Genomic DNA, 20,573 nt, shown 5'->3' with positions numbered 1-20,573 from the left:
GAGACGAAAACGCATTCTCGCTGCGTGCGTGCGCGCACGCGCGCGTTTGTGTGTGTGTGTGTGTGTGTGTGTGTGTGTGTGTGTGTGTGTGTGTGTGTGTGTGTGTGTGTGTGTGTGTGTGTGTGTGTGTGTGTGTGTGTGTGTGTGTGTGTGTGTGTGTGTGTGTGTGTGTGTGTTGTGTTGTGTTTGTGTGTGAATATTATGCAAATCCTACTGAATCCGTCAACTGTCACAAGCATCGCTATGTTCTCCATTCTCTGTGTAAGGTAAGAATATTTAATAGCTTTAGATTTGACCATAATTGTACAAACAAACAGACATAGCTCTTAGAGGAACATTATTCAAAAAATATCGTCGAGCGTATTTTGCATGCACCCTAGCACCATAGAGGTAACTCTAAGACCAGAAGGTCCCGAAAAAAACGAGCTCAACTTTTTGGCTCAGCTGGTACTATCTTCGGTCCCACGCTAATCGATTCACCCCTCGAAACTTAGGAAAATCCACTAACCCCTCATTTTATCTGTCAAACTTTCATAGCGAATCAAAACAAACATAGTGTAGTACTAGAATTTCGACTAGAATGGGGTACGTTAATCGTTTGCTTGGGACCAATAGGCTAGTCAAGTAGTGAGCCAATTTAAAATCGTTAGTTTCCAAGGGTTGCCAGCACCCTCTATCATGCACATTCCCAAGAATTGTTTTGCAACCGGAGCATCCCTCGTTCATGCATTTTTTCACTAGCTACTTTTCCCTCATTCTGTCAACGCGCGTCAGCTGTGTTTATAAAAACAAAACAGATGGAAGTCAGTGATGTAGGTTCTACGAAATTTTCCGTAGAATTGATTGAATTTGCCAGAAATACGGATCCGTAGGAGAAGTTCACAGAAGCTCAGTCTTTTTAGGGATTTGTTTTGTTTGTTTAGTGCTATTTTTCTTTTGCTGGAAACAAGTTTATAAACGTGCTTATGCATCACTTAGTGGATTTTCCTATGTTTCGAGGGGTGAATCGATTAGCTTGGGACCGAAGATAGTACTAGCATAGAGGTAACTCTAAGACTAGAAGGTCTCGAAATAACGTGCTCAATTTTTTGGCTCAGCTCTGGTACTCTCTTCGGTCCCAAGCTAATCGATTCACCCCTCGAAACATAGGAAAAACCAATAACCCCTCATTTTATCTGTCAAACTTTCATAGCGAATCAAAACAAACATTGCGTAGTACTAGAATTTCGACTAGAATGGGGTACGTTAATCGTTTGCTTGGGACCAATAGGCTAGTCAAGTAGTGAGCCAATTTAAAGTCGTTAGTTTCGTATTGATTGTTGGTACTAGAGCTGAGCCAAAAAGTTGAGCACGTTTCTTCGGGACCTACTAGTTTTAGAGTTACCTCTATGAGATTACACTAATTAAAATGATTTGTTCAGTAGTAATGATCCGATTTCGTCGGCCCCTCATCGCATCAGACTTTTATCATTAAATAATTTCATAAAATCGTAATTCCAAATCATTCTCATGCATCTTGAAGAATGGGTGTTTAAGGTATACTTTGGTGTAATAAGACCACTGAAAAAGCGCATGGGTTTCGTAGAACATTAGAATAGAATTTCATAAAGGGGGTCATAAATCGGGTCATTACTGTATATGTCTCCACTGGGATGCATTGATCCCCTTATCATTCTCAAGAGCTGACATCTACTAAATTCAGCCATAACATTTGATAACGGCACAAAAGCATTTGTAAACAAACTTTCTAAGGCCCTTTACACGCGAACCAAAGTACGCCCACGCAAACCAATACCACTTTCGGATAGGTGATAGTTGCCCCTATACGATGATGTTGTTGGTTTGCGTGGGCGTACTTTGGTTCGCGTGTAAAGGGCCTTAGAAAGTTTGCTTACAAATGCTTTTGTGCCGTTATCAAATGTTATGCCTGAATTGTCCTGAAAAAGAACTGGCATCACTGATAAGTTCGAAATGTAGTGGCTTGCTAAACACTTCAGTGGCGCCACCATGGCAAATGCAAGCACATTCCCAACTAAAACCTTATTTGCGAAGAATGTGATTGTAAGAGTTATGTCTGTTTGTCTGCGGTTAAGTTCTAGTTGGGGCATAATAGCAAAAGAAGAAAAAGAAGAAGATTACATTTTGTTTTTCTTTAAACCATTTGGTACAAATAGCATGAAGCATGTTTGCAAAGCTGTGGTTACTCAATTAGAATATCGAATGAATTCTGAAATTAATAGATAAATGACCTGTCTGTATCTTGAAATATTAATCTAGACAACAGTTCGTATTAAGCAGGATGGACTGTAAATAAAACGGTAAGCTCAAAACGTAGTCAGAAATTAAACATATCAAGCTGAACATTGCATTAGGTCCTAACCCAAGTAGCATTGCAAGTTTTATCGCGGTTTAAAGCATTCTACAAGTCTAAATCATGATCTTCTGAACCTTCATAAAACCAAAATTGTTACTTGGGAAGTAACATTGACAGATTCTCTTCGTCGACTTTCTCTTTGTATCCCCACGGCCATGTAAAGACATTCCCATGTATTTTCAGCACACATATCGATAAAAGAAGCATTAATCTAGCATCTCATACGACAAACACGACAAGAAACGGTTATGTTCTCAAATTTATAACGAAAGAGGAAAGACGAAGAGAATAGATCAACATTACTTAGGACCTAATGCAATGTTTAGCTTGATATTATGGCATTAAAGAACACGCTAAACAAAAATAGATTAATAAAATCTCCAAAGCCAAGGTTCGTGCCCAATCACTCGTCTTGAGGTACACTTGAATACAGTTGAGACTCCAAATTTGTTTCGTAACTTGGTTTACAACTTTCATCAATTTTTAAAGATCCATATTGATGAGATTTGCCTAATTTCCGGTCATCCACCAGCATCTCGGAATCCAAACTATCATTAGAAGACGTCTTCAGACTTCCACTCATTATTATATTCAACATTGTTAAAGTTTAACATAATTTCAGATAATGTATTAGTATGTATAACAAACATGTACCACTTTGGTTTACAGTATGATTTTGTTTATTCAGCCAAAGAGGTACCAAAAAAAGAATACTGGTGGTACTAAAATTCGAGTTTCTTCAACATGTTTTTTTTTGTGCCTACACATTTAATAACGCTTTTTTGCAAGGCATATCTGCATATGTCAATATTGCATATTGCAATTTTGATGAGAATATGTAGAAAATAGTGTATTATTCAAGTTTTTTGAATAATAGTGCCCTTTTCTAAATTTTTTACTAATGGATATGTGCTATTATGCTATTATTCAACTATATAAGTTTATTAAAATTCATTCATCGCCACATACTTACCCCATAAACTAAATCAAGTGTGATTTCATTTCAGAACACTGATCCTCCAGAAAAACAAAGTACCATGGGTCCACTGATTATTCTGACCAAAGACCAAAGCGAACGTTGTTGCTTCATCCAGAATACGGAATACGTGATTGACAGAAAGTCATCGCTGAATTTTCCAGCCAGATTTTGGTGATTCGAAAGACAACATTCAACCGATGACCATCATAAATCACAAAATGTCATGGATATTCCTTTTCGAAATGAGCTTCCAAAGTGCGCTACTGTTGGCTGCCCATCCTGGAGATCTTCCGAAACAAGAATACTCATTTGTACAACATCTCTTTTCGGCATTGAAGACCTTGCAAGAAGAACGATTCTGAAAAACCATCACCCGAGCCATTCAGCAAACTGTAACGGTCATTTCAAAGCAGACAAAGTTTCTCGCTTTGAGAGGAAGAGGTCGCTTCATGACTGAAACATTATTTAAGTGCCCCCCTTGCATCGGGAAGCTATGTAGTTGTGTAAGTGAAACCGAAAACGAACGGGAGCGTGTGTAAAAAAAGTTCGGCAAAAACGTAAACAAACATTGCAGAAAGAATGAAACTGCTGTGGACGTGTGCGTGTGTTGGAATGTCATTCGGTCCGGATCCGCGGAACGAATGAACAACGTTTACGGTAAACACTTACATCACAGAGAGCGACTGACTGTGGACAACGGGAGTTAAAATCGGTGCCGTGCCGGAGTTTCTATCGGGTGCTAAATAATAATTTATGCCGAAAACAAGTTTCTGTTTTTCGGTGATGCTACGCATGGTTTATCCCAGCTGCTACGTGTGATGCTGTCGTCATTCAATTGGTAGTGATTGTGTGATTTGGACGTGCCAAACGGAAGCTCGAATCAACGAAACTACGTTTGATTTGGATTTATGTGAATTTTGGAAGCGGCGAGAAAGTACCTACACACCCGCCCCGACGTGATTGCGAAGAAAAGTTTTGTGATGTAAATAAAAAGGAAAATCGCATTGTCGTTGTGTTGGAAACAAGCAGTGCTGAAGAAGTGTAAATAAAGGTATGTAGCTCAAGATCATCATTCATAATCAAAACGGTTTTTAGTGTTGTAGGTAGTACCGTAAAAGTATCGATTTCGGCTAGTTTTAAATTTAAGTGAAAATTAGATTTTGATTAATTTTGAGAAGGATTGTTTAACAATCGTTTTGAATATTTCTTTTAACCCTTTTCCGCTTATCGTTTAAAGAGGCCCTTCCATGAACTACGGAAATAATTTTAAACAGATTTCAGAGCCCCCTTCGCTCCATAGACAAATATCATACACATTTTAAATTTTATAATTCGTATATGTACTCGTTAACATAAAGTATCGAACTGGTTTATGGACGAACCCTAACTATGATATTATCTAGGACACTAATTTTTTTTTGAATTTGGAATCATGACTCAAGGGAGTTTTGAGCCAATTTAAAGGGAATTCGAAAGGAAGATGTGCGTGAAATTTCTTACAAAATGCTTTGGATATTTTCAAGGAAGTTTTATCGAGGAATTCAAGTTAATTTTAAGTAGGATTCTACAGCAGAAATAGAATTCCATGGCAATTCAGAGGAGAAGCCATTTTGCGGAATAAAGTTTTGAGGAGTATCTCCACATGAATTCTGAAAACATTTCCATTTGAGCTCCAATGCTCCGGGAATAATTCCAAAGAATCGAGTTTTCGGAATAGTACCGAAGAAATTCTTGAGAGAAATCCAAGGAAATTCTGAAGAGAGCTTCTGGGTAATTCTCAGAACCGCAACCGTATTGGTGCGCTGTTAAAGCTATTTTAGTAGCCCCGCTTCATTATTTTGTTTAATGTGAAATTTGTTATGAAATCATTTGTAGTGATGATAAAAGTATTAATTTGGATATGGAACCGGAATGTGGACTAGGACGGTCCTCCGAATGATCTGGAACATCTGTAATTGACGAATTAATTATTATAACTGATTCAAGAATTTCATTTGAAATCACATGGCCTTAACTCCATTTTGTAAACAAACTTTTGTAAGGCCATGTTCTCGCGAACCGAAACCTTCTGTCGCAAACCTTAACCACAATCGGGTGGAGGAGAATTTCCCCTACCTGTTCATTATGTTGGTTTGCCTTTGCGGACTTCGGTTCGCGAGAAAATGGTCTTACGAGGTTTGTTTACAAAATGGAGTTAAGGCCATTTCAATTGTTAGCCTTGATGTAGTGATGAATCGTGATTGAATATCTGTAGTCGGAATGTAGACTTAGAAGGCTGTGATCCTACACAGATAAAAATTCTGAATTTTAATTGTGATGTAAACATTCATTCACGTAAACTTATTCATTACATGATATATAATGTAAACTTATATGATATATGACGCTCCATTTAGGGTAGTAGAGCACTACTTCGTCGTAATCGCCCATTTCCGTTCTATCGATCAGAAAAGATCAATAATATCAATGATTTCACCGTGCACATTTCAATAATAGGTTTGTTCCGATGCGTTAGTTCATTAGCTACAACATAAATCCTGTTAGAGCGCATTGTACAAATATTTACGCTAATTGTTCTCAAAACACAAGAAGCGCTTCTAGCGAATCCCCTTTTTCTACGTTTATCCGTAGGACGAAGAAAATCTAAAGGCGTTTCAATGCGTTAGGACGGAATTGAAACTCGTAGAACGAATTTAGAATCAAGAAGCAGTGTTAGATTTTAGACAATATCTCAACAATTTGTGACTATTTATCAAACCATCTTTGACATAAATATTCCATTTTTTGTTTAAACTCGTTCAGAAAAGAGAGGTAAAGCACGGGTTGTGCTTAGTAGGACGGAAATTGAATCAAAAACCCTATGTGCATCATATTGAACAGAAATTCTTTGAATTCTTTTGACATCAGTTGAAGTTTTGAATGAATTTTGATCTGTAACTTGACTGTAGACTCTGGGATCACATGATGATCGTCCGGAAGATCTGGAACATCCGTAATAGTGGTCAATTAATTAAACTGATTCTAGAGACACGTGATTTTTTTTTTTTGGGTCACTCGAATCTGGGATCGAAATGTGAACTTAGGGATGGGTGGTTCTCAGGATGACCCTGAACATTCGTAAAAATGGTCAATTCTCGAAACTGTTCTAAGACCTTCTCAAAATCTTTTGAATGCACTTGACATGGGAATGAATTTGAATCTGAGTCCGGAACACTGGTGGCCATGCGGAAAATCGGAAGATCTGTTGAAGTGTTCAATTCATGAAACTGATCGTAGAGTTTCAGGCTAGGGGTATTCAACTCTGTACACATTAATTCGTGCCGAGTAATTGAGTTGTACCGAAAGCTGGGCCGAGCGCTGTGCCGAACGTGCCTCTCAAGGTCAATCAAAATATGCCTATCAAGGCATCAATATTCCATGAGTTTGGTAACCCTCAAAGTTATGACTTTTGTGATTGTGTTTACATTCTCAATTTCTCTGATGGATGGATGGCAAGCATTCAGCTTCATTCTCATTAGAGCGTTAGCGGGTCAAGAGGTGTAAGAAGAACTAGAAACCATCAAACCAATATGTTGTTCAAGCAAATTCCGCATTGCTCGATGTTCTTTTGAATTGTTGATTCCTTGCAGGTGTACAGAAACAAAGGAGAAACCCGATCGATGAAGAATGAAATTCCCCCCCGACTAAAGTAAACCCAGAACTGGAACGAGCGACATTGCAATCCCACGCTAGGAGCAACATCGTCGAATCAGTTTTAATTCATCTGATCGACTCAGAAGTGCGTGTCCTCAAAGATATAACCCAAGCCTATCGTATTGCTGATTATGTTGCCTTCTACCACCTCCTTGCCTACCAAGCTACGATTTGATGCAGTTGAGGTACTTTCTGCAATGTACCACCGATGAAAACTATCAAACATCTCCCCCTTACAGACGTGGGCGCAGCATTCTATGCTATAAAGTCCTGTGGTCATTCCATCGAAGTCCATGCGAATTGAGGCTAATGACTGACAAGAATATCCGAGGAAAAACACAGGAGAAAATGTGAAAATTTCTGTCCCGAAGACACTCGGCAAGACCGGGATTCAAATCTGGCCACCCCCTATAATAAGCTTGTGTTCTTCTTTATTGTCCATTCTGCATAAATACAATTGTTAATGTACCTCAACTCTCGCAGAAGATCCTGCTCGGATCCTTCGTTGTACGCTTCGTATGAAATGCTAAGTTCAAAAATAAGAACTGTATTCTGGAATAACGCCTCCGATGAGTGACCTTTGGATAAACCATGTGGGCGAGAATGTGAGCAGCGTTGGGAAAGTTTGCGATATTTCACGAAGTTCATCAAGGAAATCGTGAGTCGTATTGAGTTTTGGTGAAATTTTCCAATACTGACTGTAAGGATTCATCAAGCGCGATGCTCATAGTTCCTTCGTAGTTCTTTTCGTACGAATAACAGCATAGCGTAGGTGTTCCACCATCCCCGTCGTATAGTTTAGATCTATTTGCTTAATATTAATGAAATTGTTGTTGCAGCCAACCGTCGGGCATTTTTCACAATTATTCCATCGTCGAAAACGAATCGTCTCTAGAGGTAACCTATTTCAGCCGTCTGACTGCCGTACCGACAAGAACTGGCCATGGTGTTCTGGATCATCAGAATGATCATCTAGTGGCTTCCAAGATCCACATTCCGGTCACAAGATCAAATGTTGACATAAATTACCATAGTGCTGATCTCATAGTATAAACAACCGGTGGAAACTAACGATTTCAAATTGGCTCACTACTTGACTAGCCTATTGGTCCCAAGTAAATCTATAAGCGTACCCCATTCTAGTCGAAATTCTAACGTCTCTTTGAGACCTTCTGGTCTTAGAGTTACCTTTATCTATGATAAGAACCCAGATTTGAAACTACCGCTCCGACGGTCTAGAAAGCGTGCCGTGGCTAAACGCTGAACAGCGGAGACTTAAACTAAGGAAAATGGTTCCTTGGGAGTAAAACAATGGGAGGTCTTATTTATAGGGAAACTACTGGGCAGTTGGGTTAGGTATATTACCTGATTCTTTTGATTAACGCGTTCCAGAGTTTTTCTTTCACTTAATTTAACTGGAAAGTCACTTCGACTTGAATTATCACTTGTTTAAACACTTTGGCTTTTATCTGCGAACTATGCTCCAAACCTCCTTCGAGAAGAGCTGAAGTGGAAAAGAACTTGCCCATTCGATCTGACCCAGTAGTAACCTCGATTTTTACCTATTTGGAGTATGATAGGCTCCCTGTTTACTTCATACTTTCCATTTATTTCCCTCTTCTATGATCCGATCCTGTCTGTGGTGTCTGTATGGGAAGTGTACCTTATGTTTAACAAATTGTGTTCTGATAATTTTAATTTGACCGTTTCTTTGGAGTGGTATGTTTAATATGTTCTGTTATCCTTTACACATTTTCATTTGTTTTTAATAAATTAAGTTTTATAACATAGAACATTAGATAAATAAACAATAACTTTATGTATAACAGTTAAATAAATAGCTTAATATAATAAATAACCTCGTAAATAACTCAATAGTATATTGATATCAACAGTCGGCCTTGCTCGTTCATACTTAATAGCAGTATAGATTGCCGATATTTTTTTTTTCCTCTGTTCGGGACCTAATACTACTGCGACCAGTAAATTGATGTATTGTAGTATATCCCGTGTCCTTAGTTTAGTGCATGTCGTATTACTCCATCACTATTGAGAAATGATGAAGTATTCGATTTTTTTACAGATGCCACTCTTGCATTTATCGCAAGGATCCGACTCTAATTGAACGGTCCCGCTATTTATACCCTTCGGAGTGTTGAAACACCCTCCAAAGGCGCGCCCCTTTGTCAGTCAAAATTGGATCCCTAAGCAACAAAATTAAGGATGACACCGATAATGACCATGCATCAGAACCCTAGTCTTAACCACTTCAAACTAAGGAACAACGAAGAGAAGATTAGGAATCACATAGATGAAGACAACTAACTCATTTTTTTTTGCCTTGTTTCAAGATCATCCTCGGTAGACAAAGCCGAGTCTTGTCAGTATCAACGAGGCATAAAAAGTAACAAGGACTAAGATGTGTTCCTTGAATTACTGAAAAATCCTGTTCCCCTAGTTTGAAGTAGTCAGGACTAGGAATCGGTGGTAGATCTTACATCCCGTAACGTACCACGAAAAGGTGATCTACCCACTTTACGGGGCTAGATTGCCGATACCTATATACCGATACACTCAATGACGTTTATACAAGGCCAAAGGGCTTGTTGGTGTTAGTGACGTGTGCAAATGTTTGTGGTGTGCGTATTTTATTGCAATGTTTATCTTTTTACACGAAACAGCTGTTGGCAGTGACGTATTTCTATCTGTTCGCAGATGTTCAGCAATGTTTACAACATTTTTGCTTCTAACACCAGCAAGCTGCTTGTTGGCCCAGACCTTATATAAATGTCATTGACCTACACTCACTCTCAACGCTCAGTGCTGGTGATATAGGGTAAACTACCCAAACGGTAACAGAGCTCAGTGATTAATTTCAATGTAGTTCTGAGTAAAATTACAAACTACTGAGGAAAATTCTATGAGGATTGGGAAGAAAATTTTAGGTGAACTCTAGGAAGAATTTGATGCGAATTCTGAAAAGAATTCAAAGGATATAATATGCAAAAAATTGACACAACTCTGAGGGAAATTTTAGAATAAACGTATCTGCTTTTGTAAATAAAGATTCAAAGGTTAATGTTTTGAGCATATTACTTCGCCCACGCAAATTAATTTCTCATCAGGTAGGGTAAAGTTTTGATGTTTGTGTGGGCGAGGTAAGAGTTTCGGCAAATTGACGTTTGCATTTTGGTTCACAAATGCAGGAAAGGCCATTTGCAAATTCATTCTTGATTTCAAGGGAATTTTTTGAAGCATTTCATTCAAATCCTGAAGATAAAGCCAAGAGAATTCTGAAAAGTGGTTCTGTTTTTTTTTTACTTTTGTGCAAAATGCGCCAAATGTTTATGATGCACATAATGTATGTAATAAGTGCGTGCCCCTCGATTTTTTTCACGTTTGACAGCTTTGCTGACGCAGCCAACTACGATGAGTGCAGCGACCGACCGGCATCTCGTAGGCTGATGCAATTTATTCGTTACTATTGAGATTTTCACGTCCGGTTATATTGGGGCGATATGTGAGAGCGTGTTAGAGAATATCCGAGGAAAATACATAACAAATCGATGTCAAACTCATTTTGACAGGTCTACTTTCATACATTTTTTAGGTTAGCCAGAGGAAAATAATAAACAACTTTACACGGTGTTGCATCCGCTAGTGTGCGTGCGTTAAACGTCACTAATCTCTATACTACCGGAAGAGAAAGACGTTCAACGAAGTTTCTTTAAAGTTGTTCATTAAAGCATGTGCGTTAAGTTATTCTTTTATAGAATCAATTCCTTCAGTTTCCTCGTCAGTATATTGTATACCAGTAGAAAGTAGATATAATTCACTTTTTTTTTCAATTAATAGTAATAAATATTGACACATACAAATGTTTTACTAAAAGTACACTCAAAATAATCCTCACATCAATGCTACGTGAAAACACACATAGATTTTTTCCATCGCATTTAACACGTAAGACTAACGTGATTCTCATATGGAAGCGCTCAATTCAGTGAGCTTCATCGTCACTGGAGTATCACGTAGAAGTTACGTGATTCTTTCGATAAAATGCATAGTGATTCTAACTGATTATTTAATTCCGATTCGATTTTAATAAAATGTATTCCTTATTTCTTAATAGACATACATAAATAGACAAAAAACACATTGGCATTAAACATATAATGAAATAAAATTCGACAGAGACAAGAACACTAACAAAATGCATCGGCTTATAACTTCCACTTGACTTGAAGCTCGATTTGAGGTTCATACATGATGGTTCTTTGTCGTCATACTAAACAAACAACAATAGTCTCCTTGTAAAATTTTAATTAATTATACTTACAACTCGAAACATTCTCAGTAAAGACCAAACCAATCTGGATTTCAATGGCATGTAAACATGCACAATGAACTAGCGCCATATTGTATAGCACTATGAGTGAATCACTCATTTTTTTTTTCAGACGTGAAAATCACTTAGGGTTTACGTGAAACGAACGTAGAATCTGTGTATGTGTAATTCACGTAAACGTCATTAAAAAATCTAACGATTTCGAAAGGAGTTTCGGTTCACATATAAGTGGTATCATGTAGAGTTTACTTGGGCCACGTAAAATTGACAGCAAAGGAAAATGAGATACCCTACGTGATTTTTCACGTAACAACAACGTGTCGATTATTTTGAGTGTAAAACACTTGGAACCTACACAGTTCGAAAAAGTAGTGTGAATTTCTGTTACTATCAGGGTGTCGACTACCTGAAAACCTGGAAAGTCAGGGAATGTCAGGGAATTCTATTTATGATCTGGAAAGTCAGGGAATGTCAGGGAATTTTAGTGTAGGTCAGGGAAAAAATAATGTTGATCACATTGCAAAAAATCATGTGACACATAAAAACAATCTTTGAAATTTTATCAGTGCATGACGTCAAAGTTTTTGGGAAGATCCTGGGCATCAGATCTACTCGCTGCGTTTATGGACGCCCTTGCCAGTATCTCTTCGAACAAGTTGCTGCAAGTGTCCATGGATGGGCCCAATGCGAATTGATGCTAGATGTACAAAAAGGTGCCGAGAAGCTGATAGATCTGGGAAGCTGTGGGCTGTATATTTTGCATAATGCATTCAAGGATAGTGTTTGCAGTATCAGTTGGGATGTTGTCAAATATTTGCGTGGTATCTACAATATCTTCAAAGATGTACCAGCAAGACGAGCGTTTATCACGATGTATTCTGGATCTACCATATTCCCGTTAAAGTTTTGCGGTCACCGATGGTTGGAAAATAGTGCTGCTGTTCAGAGGGCAATCAAAATTACTCCGCAAATACGAAAATTTATTCAAGGCGTCCAGAAAGACTAAATCGAACCAACGTCAGCTTCCTACCAAGATGTTAAAAACTGTTTGAATGACTCACTGCTGATGGCTAATAGTACGTTCAGACTACAGATTTATAACATGTTATAGCACTATCTTGATGGTGGTTTCTGTGTTGCAATTATTTGACAACCGTTATAACTCTGTAGTATGAACGTGATATTAAGCTAGCTTTCTTCAAATCAGTTGCTGTCGAAGTTGAGCCATTTCTATGCGAATTTCAGACGGAGGTGCCTTTTTTTTGCAACGCGATGTCTCAAATGGTTAGAGGCATTATGGAAAGGTTCATTAATGAATTATTGGATGGATTACTCATTATTGGTCGGCGTATTCAGAACTATTGTTGGTTGTGAAAATGATTTGCTGCTTATCGCATGGCAACGCCAATACAGAGAGAGGTTTTTCGGTAAATTCAGAATATCTTTTTGAATACATGAGGGAAGAGTCAAGGCCCAAGCGCAATGACAGTGGATCGGCAGTGGTAGCGGAAAAGCCCGATCTGAGTAAGCCTACTTGTCGGATTGAAAACTAGTTAGAATCAAATCGACTGCGGTTAGGTATCTTGATGTCATTTGTGACAATTGTCAAACTTGCCGTTTCCGTTCCGCTTGCGCCCACATTGCATGTGGGCCTTCAGTCGTAGCGCGACGTCAGATCTATGATGGTGTTACTCATGCAGGCGGGTTGGAAAACTTAAAGATTTTGAATGAACTTATTCAGCGAGTTCGAAAAATCGTATTCGCTTTCTATGTAGACAAGGATCGTCGTATGAAAGAAGTTCTTGATTCCGATAGCTCAAGATGCTCAAAAAGAAGCCGAGAGTTTGCAGGAGAAAATTGTTCTGCTCGAATGATAAACATTTTTAAAAGTAATCCGAAAATAAACACATATTCAACTTGTAATTTCTCGTTATAATAAAATGTTAATGATAATTAAACTTAACTCATTTTGCCATGTCTGCGGTTGTCATATGGAGTTCCAGAGAGTACAAAACTAACTAATGCATGAGCAGTGCGTCCTCAGGTTCGGTTGCCAAAGCAAGAATAATCACTGCTCTATTATTTTACAATAATTTATATGTTAAGAGAAAGGATCGTCTACGAGTTGATTTTTATTTGGCTGTGAAATTATGAACACAAATTGAGAGCTTGGTGACATTAATTAAACATTCCTATTATTACTTAGTAATGAATAGTAAGCCTAGTTGTAAGCAGTAGTTATTCATTATTATATTATAATATGTATTTATAGCCCTAGGCCTATTAACATCCTTCGTAGGTAGTCGGTCATATGTTCTGTAAAAATTGTATTAGTATCAAGTTCTGTTGTACGTGCCATGAGTATGCTATTCCTGATATTTTCGAAAGCTTACCCTGCTGCTCATTTTAAACTAACCTTAATTTGCACTACGGTATAATAAAGCACATCACGTTGCAGTTTCTTAGGTTAACATAACGGAGTTTTGTGAACTGAAATTTTTCTGAAAACCGACTGGAAAGTCAGGGAAAGTCAGGGTTTTTTTTCGACTTTGAGTCGACACCCTGACTATGATGCACATAAATGGAGCGATGGTCCTCTGTATATCGAGTACGGGAGAGTTGACTGTAGTTAAACATATTTTTTTCATATTCCCCAGTTAATATCAAAAATGTTTTACATAAACATTGCAATAAACAATTCTACACTGACATGAGGATAATTATTAATGTTTTATAAAATAGTTATTAAAAATACGTCCATCATACGTCACAATCGATTCACCTAAGCAGTTCATCCTACTCCAACTAACGATGCGAGACAAACATCTCCCGCACCCAACCGGTTTTGCCCATCAACTAATACTAACCCTTTTTCTTGATCTGCACTTCCAGCTACCGACAATCGCCGACCGGACGGTACACGGAAAGGAATTTTTACCTTTTCTCTTCGCACATTTCTTGCCGAACCTGAACCCTGGCCAGTGAGCGCGCAGATACCTACCTACCCATCTTAGTACCAGACAGTCACCTGTCCAACATAGTCGAGCCACGGTGAGTGAGCAACGTGCTTGTGTGGTGTGCGCGCGCACGTACGGAACTGTTCCACTTTCACAGTTAGTGAAGCCAGTGAATCGTAAAAGTAAACTCACCTCCCACCGAAAAAAGGCTGATTGGGAAACCTTCGGAATACACAAACCTTTAAAAAATGTCCCTGAGTCGCATCTGCTGCCTGCAGTCCCACCTGCGGATGGTAAGCAAAACCAGCAGTCCTACGGTTCTGAGATCAGCGCCCCGTCATCGTCACCCAGTGGTCAACCTGCGCGCAATCAGTTCCACCGCGCTGGTTCGCGACAAACAAGCAGCAACGGCTAGCACGGCCAAACCCGTCCAGAAGCAGCACGACTGGAATCGGGCCGTGAGCGAAGCGGAGAAGATCGTTGGTTATCCGACGTCCTTTTTGAGTCTGCGCTGGCTGCTGAGCGACGAGATTGCCAATGTGGCACTGCACCTGCGGAAGCTCGTTGGCAGTAACCATCCGCTGCTGAAGACGGCCAAGTAAGTTCAACCTGTTGTTGTTTGATATGGCACTGATTTCTGTTTCTCCATTTGAGGAACGACCTTGAGAGGAAGAGGTTTGAGCGTTCGCAGGGGTGTGACGCGCTTTCTAGTTTCATCTCGGGTTTTTGCTTCTTTCTTATGAGTGATTTGTATGCGTAAAGCGTGGCGCTTTTCGCACATGGGTGTTTGATAGCAGATACAGTATGAGAAGGAATGTTTACAGCGTGGAGTGGTGTATCAGATATTGCGGAATATTTGCTTAGCTGAAAAATGTGTTAACAATGTATTCAAATACTGAATTTTTACTACACCGGAGCAGTGAATTATTTTGTGGATCAACCTGTAAATACTTATCACTTGAATGAATGATTCAGTTCTTTTTTACGTGATTTTTTTTTTTCAACGCAAGTGTTGTTGGTGTGATCTTAACCCTCCAGTGCTCAGAAGGGAATTGTTAAAGTAAACTTATTTTTATTTAAACCTTGCTATTTGGAGGGTAGGCACTTATCCGGGTAAACCGGGACAACCGGGAAGTGATCGGGAATAGAAAACAACCAAGAAAATCCGGGCAATAACCGGGTAGTTGTAAAATTATGTTTATTTCTGTTGCTTATGATAGTACATTGATTTAACATTTTAATTGATTAGCCTACCTGGCTCTTCATCTTTGTTTAATTTGATATTCTAATTTAATATTTGCGTTTTTCAACTAGTTTACGGAATACCCCTTTGGGGTGTGTTTTGTTTGAATTGAAAAAAGTGATAACCTACCTAACTACGAGTATATCTTAACCTAACGTGCTAGATCACGTATGATCTGATGATTTGATCTCAGACAGGTGTCTGTGAACCTTTCCAGGATGAATACTCTCCGTTCTTCTAATGTCTGAATTCCAGCCAGGCGGTGAATCTCAGAATTTATAGTCCGCGGGGACTGTTTAGGACCATCCTAAGGATCTTGTTCTGGATCCTTTGGAGTTTAAGGTGATGGCATTTGGCGCAACTATCCCAGATTGGCATCCCGTATTCTATTACGGGAAGGATGATTTGTTTGTAGACAGCAAGCTTATTTTTCAGGGATAGAGTAGACCTCCTGTTGATGAGTGGATGCAGTGATCTTATCAAGATGTTACACTTGGTTTTGGTTTTGTCAACGTGGTCCCTGAAAATCAGCTTGCTGTCTAGTGTTAAGCCGAGGTAGACTACCTCTTTCGACCATTCCACCACTGTGCCGTTCAGGCAGATCTTATTATTCACCGACGGAACAAGTCTGAGAGATTTTAAGTGTGGAAAGTGATGACCTGGGTGGCAATAACCGGAAATTTGATTTGAACCTATAAATAAGTTGATTTGCTTTATCTATCTATTAGTCGAAATCTGTAAATACAAATTCTAAGTCCGATATCTTGCATATTTTATCAAGCTCGCAATTTTCAACTTTCCCTATGCCAAAAATTAAGACTGAGATCGACACAAATGAGCAATGTCCCAGAGTTTCATAAATTTTTCAAGTTCAAGATATTGAATTTTTTTTCTAAATAATTCCAGGGAGAATTATCCACCCTCCCCTTGGCTAGTTTTTAACCTGGACGTTGGTGGGCGGGCCTAATCTTATGCTTCATAGTGGAGCGTTGGAGACGGTTGGTTTAGGTCCGGCATCGTTGGCTCATGCCGTGACAGAATAGCGTCATGAGCATGCGATGAGGATTACTGAGCTTCCCCTCTCTGATGAACCATTGCATAAGAGAACCAAAGTTCTAGCCTGAAGTGATAGTATCACACTTGTTACTCCTTTATTTGAAAGCCGCGTTGTAGTACGCTTACGTATAGGCACTGACGTTGGGTGCGATACTGGCGGGTTTTGCCGCAAATCACTCTTATTTTATTTATTTTTACGCAGATAGATTTATTTGGGTTTGCAAGGGAATTATACTATTGAAATATTTCAGAAAGTGCTCAACAGTACTCCTTCTACTTGCGTGACAAGTTTTCGTTGTTGTTTTCATTGAGGTATTACTCAGGGAACAATGTTAAACACCATTTTTGTACATGGTATTGCAACTAATCTTATATGTGCTTCATTTTGATTTGGGATAAGTGTTTGAAATATGGCTCGGGATTTCCACTGTGGCGTGCTTCTATTGTGACATATCCATACGTAATTTTGTGGGACGACATAGTGGAAACGTGTGAGTGTAGTTGGAGCATATACCTTATATAATTTAAAAATCAGCTAGGAAACTAATTTCAAAGTGAAGCATTTTAGTCACTTGAAGTTGTCACCTGGGTCGATCTAAGATATAATAAATATAGATCAAAGTCAAAATTACTTGAAACACGTTAAATTTTAGATTACATAGCAGTTTAGGTACTTAATAAAGCATGAGTTATGATTGATTAGGTAAATTAGAGATTTCAATTATTTATTAAATTAGACTAATGAGATATCATAATCATCAAACGAACTTAAATAAGAAAATTTAGACACCCTAATAACATTAAGTAGATTAACAAAAGAGTTAGGATGCGGGGGGTCCGCTTAGGGAGGCAACTAGCCTATTCATATATTGTCTGTTTATTTTGATGGTTGCTTTAAAATATCAATTTGGTATATATGTGAAAGGATGAATCAGTGGGAGATGGATTTTCGGTTTCTTTACATTTTGCAACACAAATCTAGTACTATGTGTCATTTCCTTAAAACCCCCCAATAACCGACCTCTTCAATCCCTTCCTTTTCCCATGGCGTTCAAGTGGTCCGCATAGACTATTCAGCCATTACCCTTCCTTTATCCTCGGCTTTGGATTGACTTGCGCTCCCATTGCCCCACCAAACGCTGCAAAATGAAAATGAAAATAATTCCAGGGAGAATGATCTATGCCTCAGGTACTTGATTTATGCTTGCTTCGCTATCTCAAAAGTTTTTCACTGTCCGATGTCCCGTAGTTTGAATTACTTTGTAAGTTTTTGAACCTTGAAAGCTTTATTTCATGTCACAGATTCTAGAAAATTTCTCCTCAGCATTCTCTTAAAGTTTACCTTTGGATTTTTTTGAAATTATTATCTGGATTATCTAGGAATTATCTTTAGCAATACCTTGCTGTTGGAATATCACCAAAGGTTTCCCATTGTATTGTTCTAACATTTCCTTGAAATTCCCATCAGAATTCCATGGAACTGTTCACGAAAGTTCTCTTAAAATCCTTGTTAAAATGAATCTCTTGAAATTTCCTTGGCATTCTTTTGAAACTCTCCTTAAAGATCTATTGGAACATTCCTCTGAATCTTCCTGGATTTGTACTCAGAATTCTTAAGACATTTAACCCTTTAAATTACATTACTATTATCTTTGGATTCCTTTCAGAAAGTTCTTGTAAACCTCTCAAAATTCTAAAAAGTTTCCTAGGAATTGCTTTGAAACTATCTTCAAGCTAGCTTGAAATTCAACAGATTTTTTTTTACTATCGTCAGAATTAGATTCCCTTGGAATATTTCCATGGAGCTCTCCTCTAAATTTGCTTTGCAAATAGTTTAAAGGTATCAAAAAGGACTCTACTTAGCTAAGTACCACGTAATTAGAGTGTTACATAGACAATTTGATTATTAGGGACAATGCGAGTGTTGTTGCTAAATCATCATTACAGGGCCGGTAGCGAGTCACTTTTTAGTGACTTAGTCACTTTTTTCAAGACAGTCACTAAAAAGTCTATTTTTTTAAGGCCAAGTCACTAAAGTCACTATTTCTTGTAATCAGTCACTATTTTCAACTTTTTTTTAGCGTGAATTTATTTCAAGATTGATCATTCTTTGCTTCAGGCGTTTAATCGTCTTTCTCTATCTACAGGGTGTTTATTGATTTTTCTAAATAAAATTATCTGGCTGTTCCAGGTTTTTCCAATATTTTAACGGATAAATAGGGGAATTTACGTATTCTCGTCAGTCTAAGCAGCGTCCGAACTTCTATTAGCGATTTCTCAGCGTCACACACATACATGACAGGTTTGTTTGTTGACATTTATCTGCTGCTTGCTGTTCTACCAATTCCAATCGACAGAATTGATCAAAACGGGTTGAACATGTTTTTACAACGCTCCAAACTTCTCAGGTGAGAGTGACTATTGTCTGTCGGCAGTCTCTTTTTCTTCGGCACCCTTTCCATTTGAACTGCGTGTTAACCAGCTGTTCTATTATCGGCAACTCGAAATCAGCCGTATTTTGTAGTGTGTACATTTAATTTAAAGAAAAATATGACATAACAGGATTGCGCAGTCGTAAAAATGTAATCAGATTGAAGCTGAAAAGGTAAGGAATCGGCTGAATACATTCAGCGAAGAGTTTTGATGGGAAAATACAGTGAAATTAACGTTTCAATTTCGGTTGCCGAAAACAGTCAATGGGTGCCGAAGCCATAATTTACCCTACCAGGTTTATAATAAAGCTAAATTTTTAAATGCGTTAAAAATATTCTTTTTTTTTAGATCGAAAACAACAGCAATGTTTTTAAGACATGTCAATCAGTTTTAAAGAAACAGCTTTACAATCAAATCCATTGAATGTTGAAGTTTATCACTTACTTAATTTCTCACTTATTAAAGTTATAAAAAACTTACCCAATTTGAGTAATTCCAAGATCTAAAATTATTCAATATTTTGAAGTTTCGTATTCCATGTACAAGTTCAAGCTATTGAAAACTTTCAAAGTGCCAGAATCAAGAAAAAAATGATTTATTTCAAGTTCGTACGAACTTTGGCGAAGTAATGAGTAATGAAAAGAATTGATGAGAATTTCAGTGAAGCTCCATAAACAAACTGCGGAATCATAAGGGAAGTTAATACGCTGAAAATATGGGGAACTTACTGGAAGCTTGAAGAACCTCAAAGTGGTTCTTTTAGCATCCGAAAATTTTCGGGAACTTTTATGATGTTCCTAGAATTTCAGAGAACTTTTAAGAAGTTCTAAGTACCTCAGAAATGCTAGATCTAGAGATTTTTTTTGGGGAATTTCAGACCTTAAGAGCAGTTTCCGTAGCTTTAGTTCAGACTTTTGGAGCAGTTTGAGTGCCTATAATCGTAAATTTAGAAAAATTCAGGACAGTTTCATGATGTGCTGAAAAAAAAAAATCGAGAACCCTTAAGATGTTTCAAAAATTTCAGGGAAGTACAGAGTCCTTGAGAGAATTTATGAAAACTTCAGAAATATTTCAGAAACTTCACAGAAGTCCAGAAAATTTCAGGGAAATTTAAAGGTTTTTACGGAAATTCCATTTATATCCGAGCAGCAGAACCGAGATCTTCAATAGAATTGAAAGTTTTAGGGAAGCTTCGAGAACATCAAGACAGATTATAGAATCAAAGGGCAGTTCAAACAATTTCAAGGAAATTGTAGAAACCTTAAAGAAGTTGCGAGAAACTCAGGGAATTCAGAAGCGTCAGGGAATTATGAATATATATCAAACAAATTGCCGGATTATTAAACAAATTAAGAGAACTTCAGGTAACCACTGATAAGTTCAGGGAAAATTAGGGACCGTTTATAATGGTTATAATGCTTAAGGGAGGGACTTCCCTTAGCTCAGTCGGTAAAGGCTCAGCTACAAAGCAAGACCATGCTGGAGGCGGC

General features: G+C 38.1%; 1 protein-coding gene across 1 annotated transcript in view; it reads left to right on the top strand.

The window, feature by feature from the left end:
• Positions 1-3,906: 3,906 nt before the first annotated feature.
• The window catches only part of LOC135708903 (all trans-polyprenyl-diphosphate synthase PDSS2-like), a 30,586-nt gene continuing 13,919 nt past the window's right edge, over positions 3,907-20,573 (top strand). Inside the window, exons 1-2 of the mRNA XM_065231084.1 lie at positions 3,907-4,404; positions 14,287-14,949. Of these exons, the coding sequence (XP_065087156.1) occupies positions 14,600-14,949 (350 nt within the window). The 5' untranslated portion in view covers positions 3,907-4,404; positions 14,287-14,599. The remainder of the gene's footprint in view (positions 4,405-14,286; positions 14,950-20,573) is intronic.

Source organism: Ochlerotatus camptorhynchus, unplaced genomic scaffold (genome assembly GCF_037179485.1).
Source record: "Ochlerotatus camptorhynchus isolate MF236.1 unplaced genomic scaffold, CSIRO-AGI_Acam_v1.1 ptg000340l, whole genome shotgun sequence".
Lineage (NCBI taxonomy): Eukaryota > Metazoa > Arthropoda > Insecta > Diptera > Culicidae > Ochlerotatus > Ochlerotatus camptorhynchus.
The sequence above is the reverse complement of the archived record's forward strand: the minus strand, read 5'-3'. Positions and strand labels throughout refer to the sequence as shown.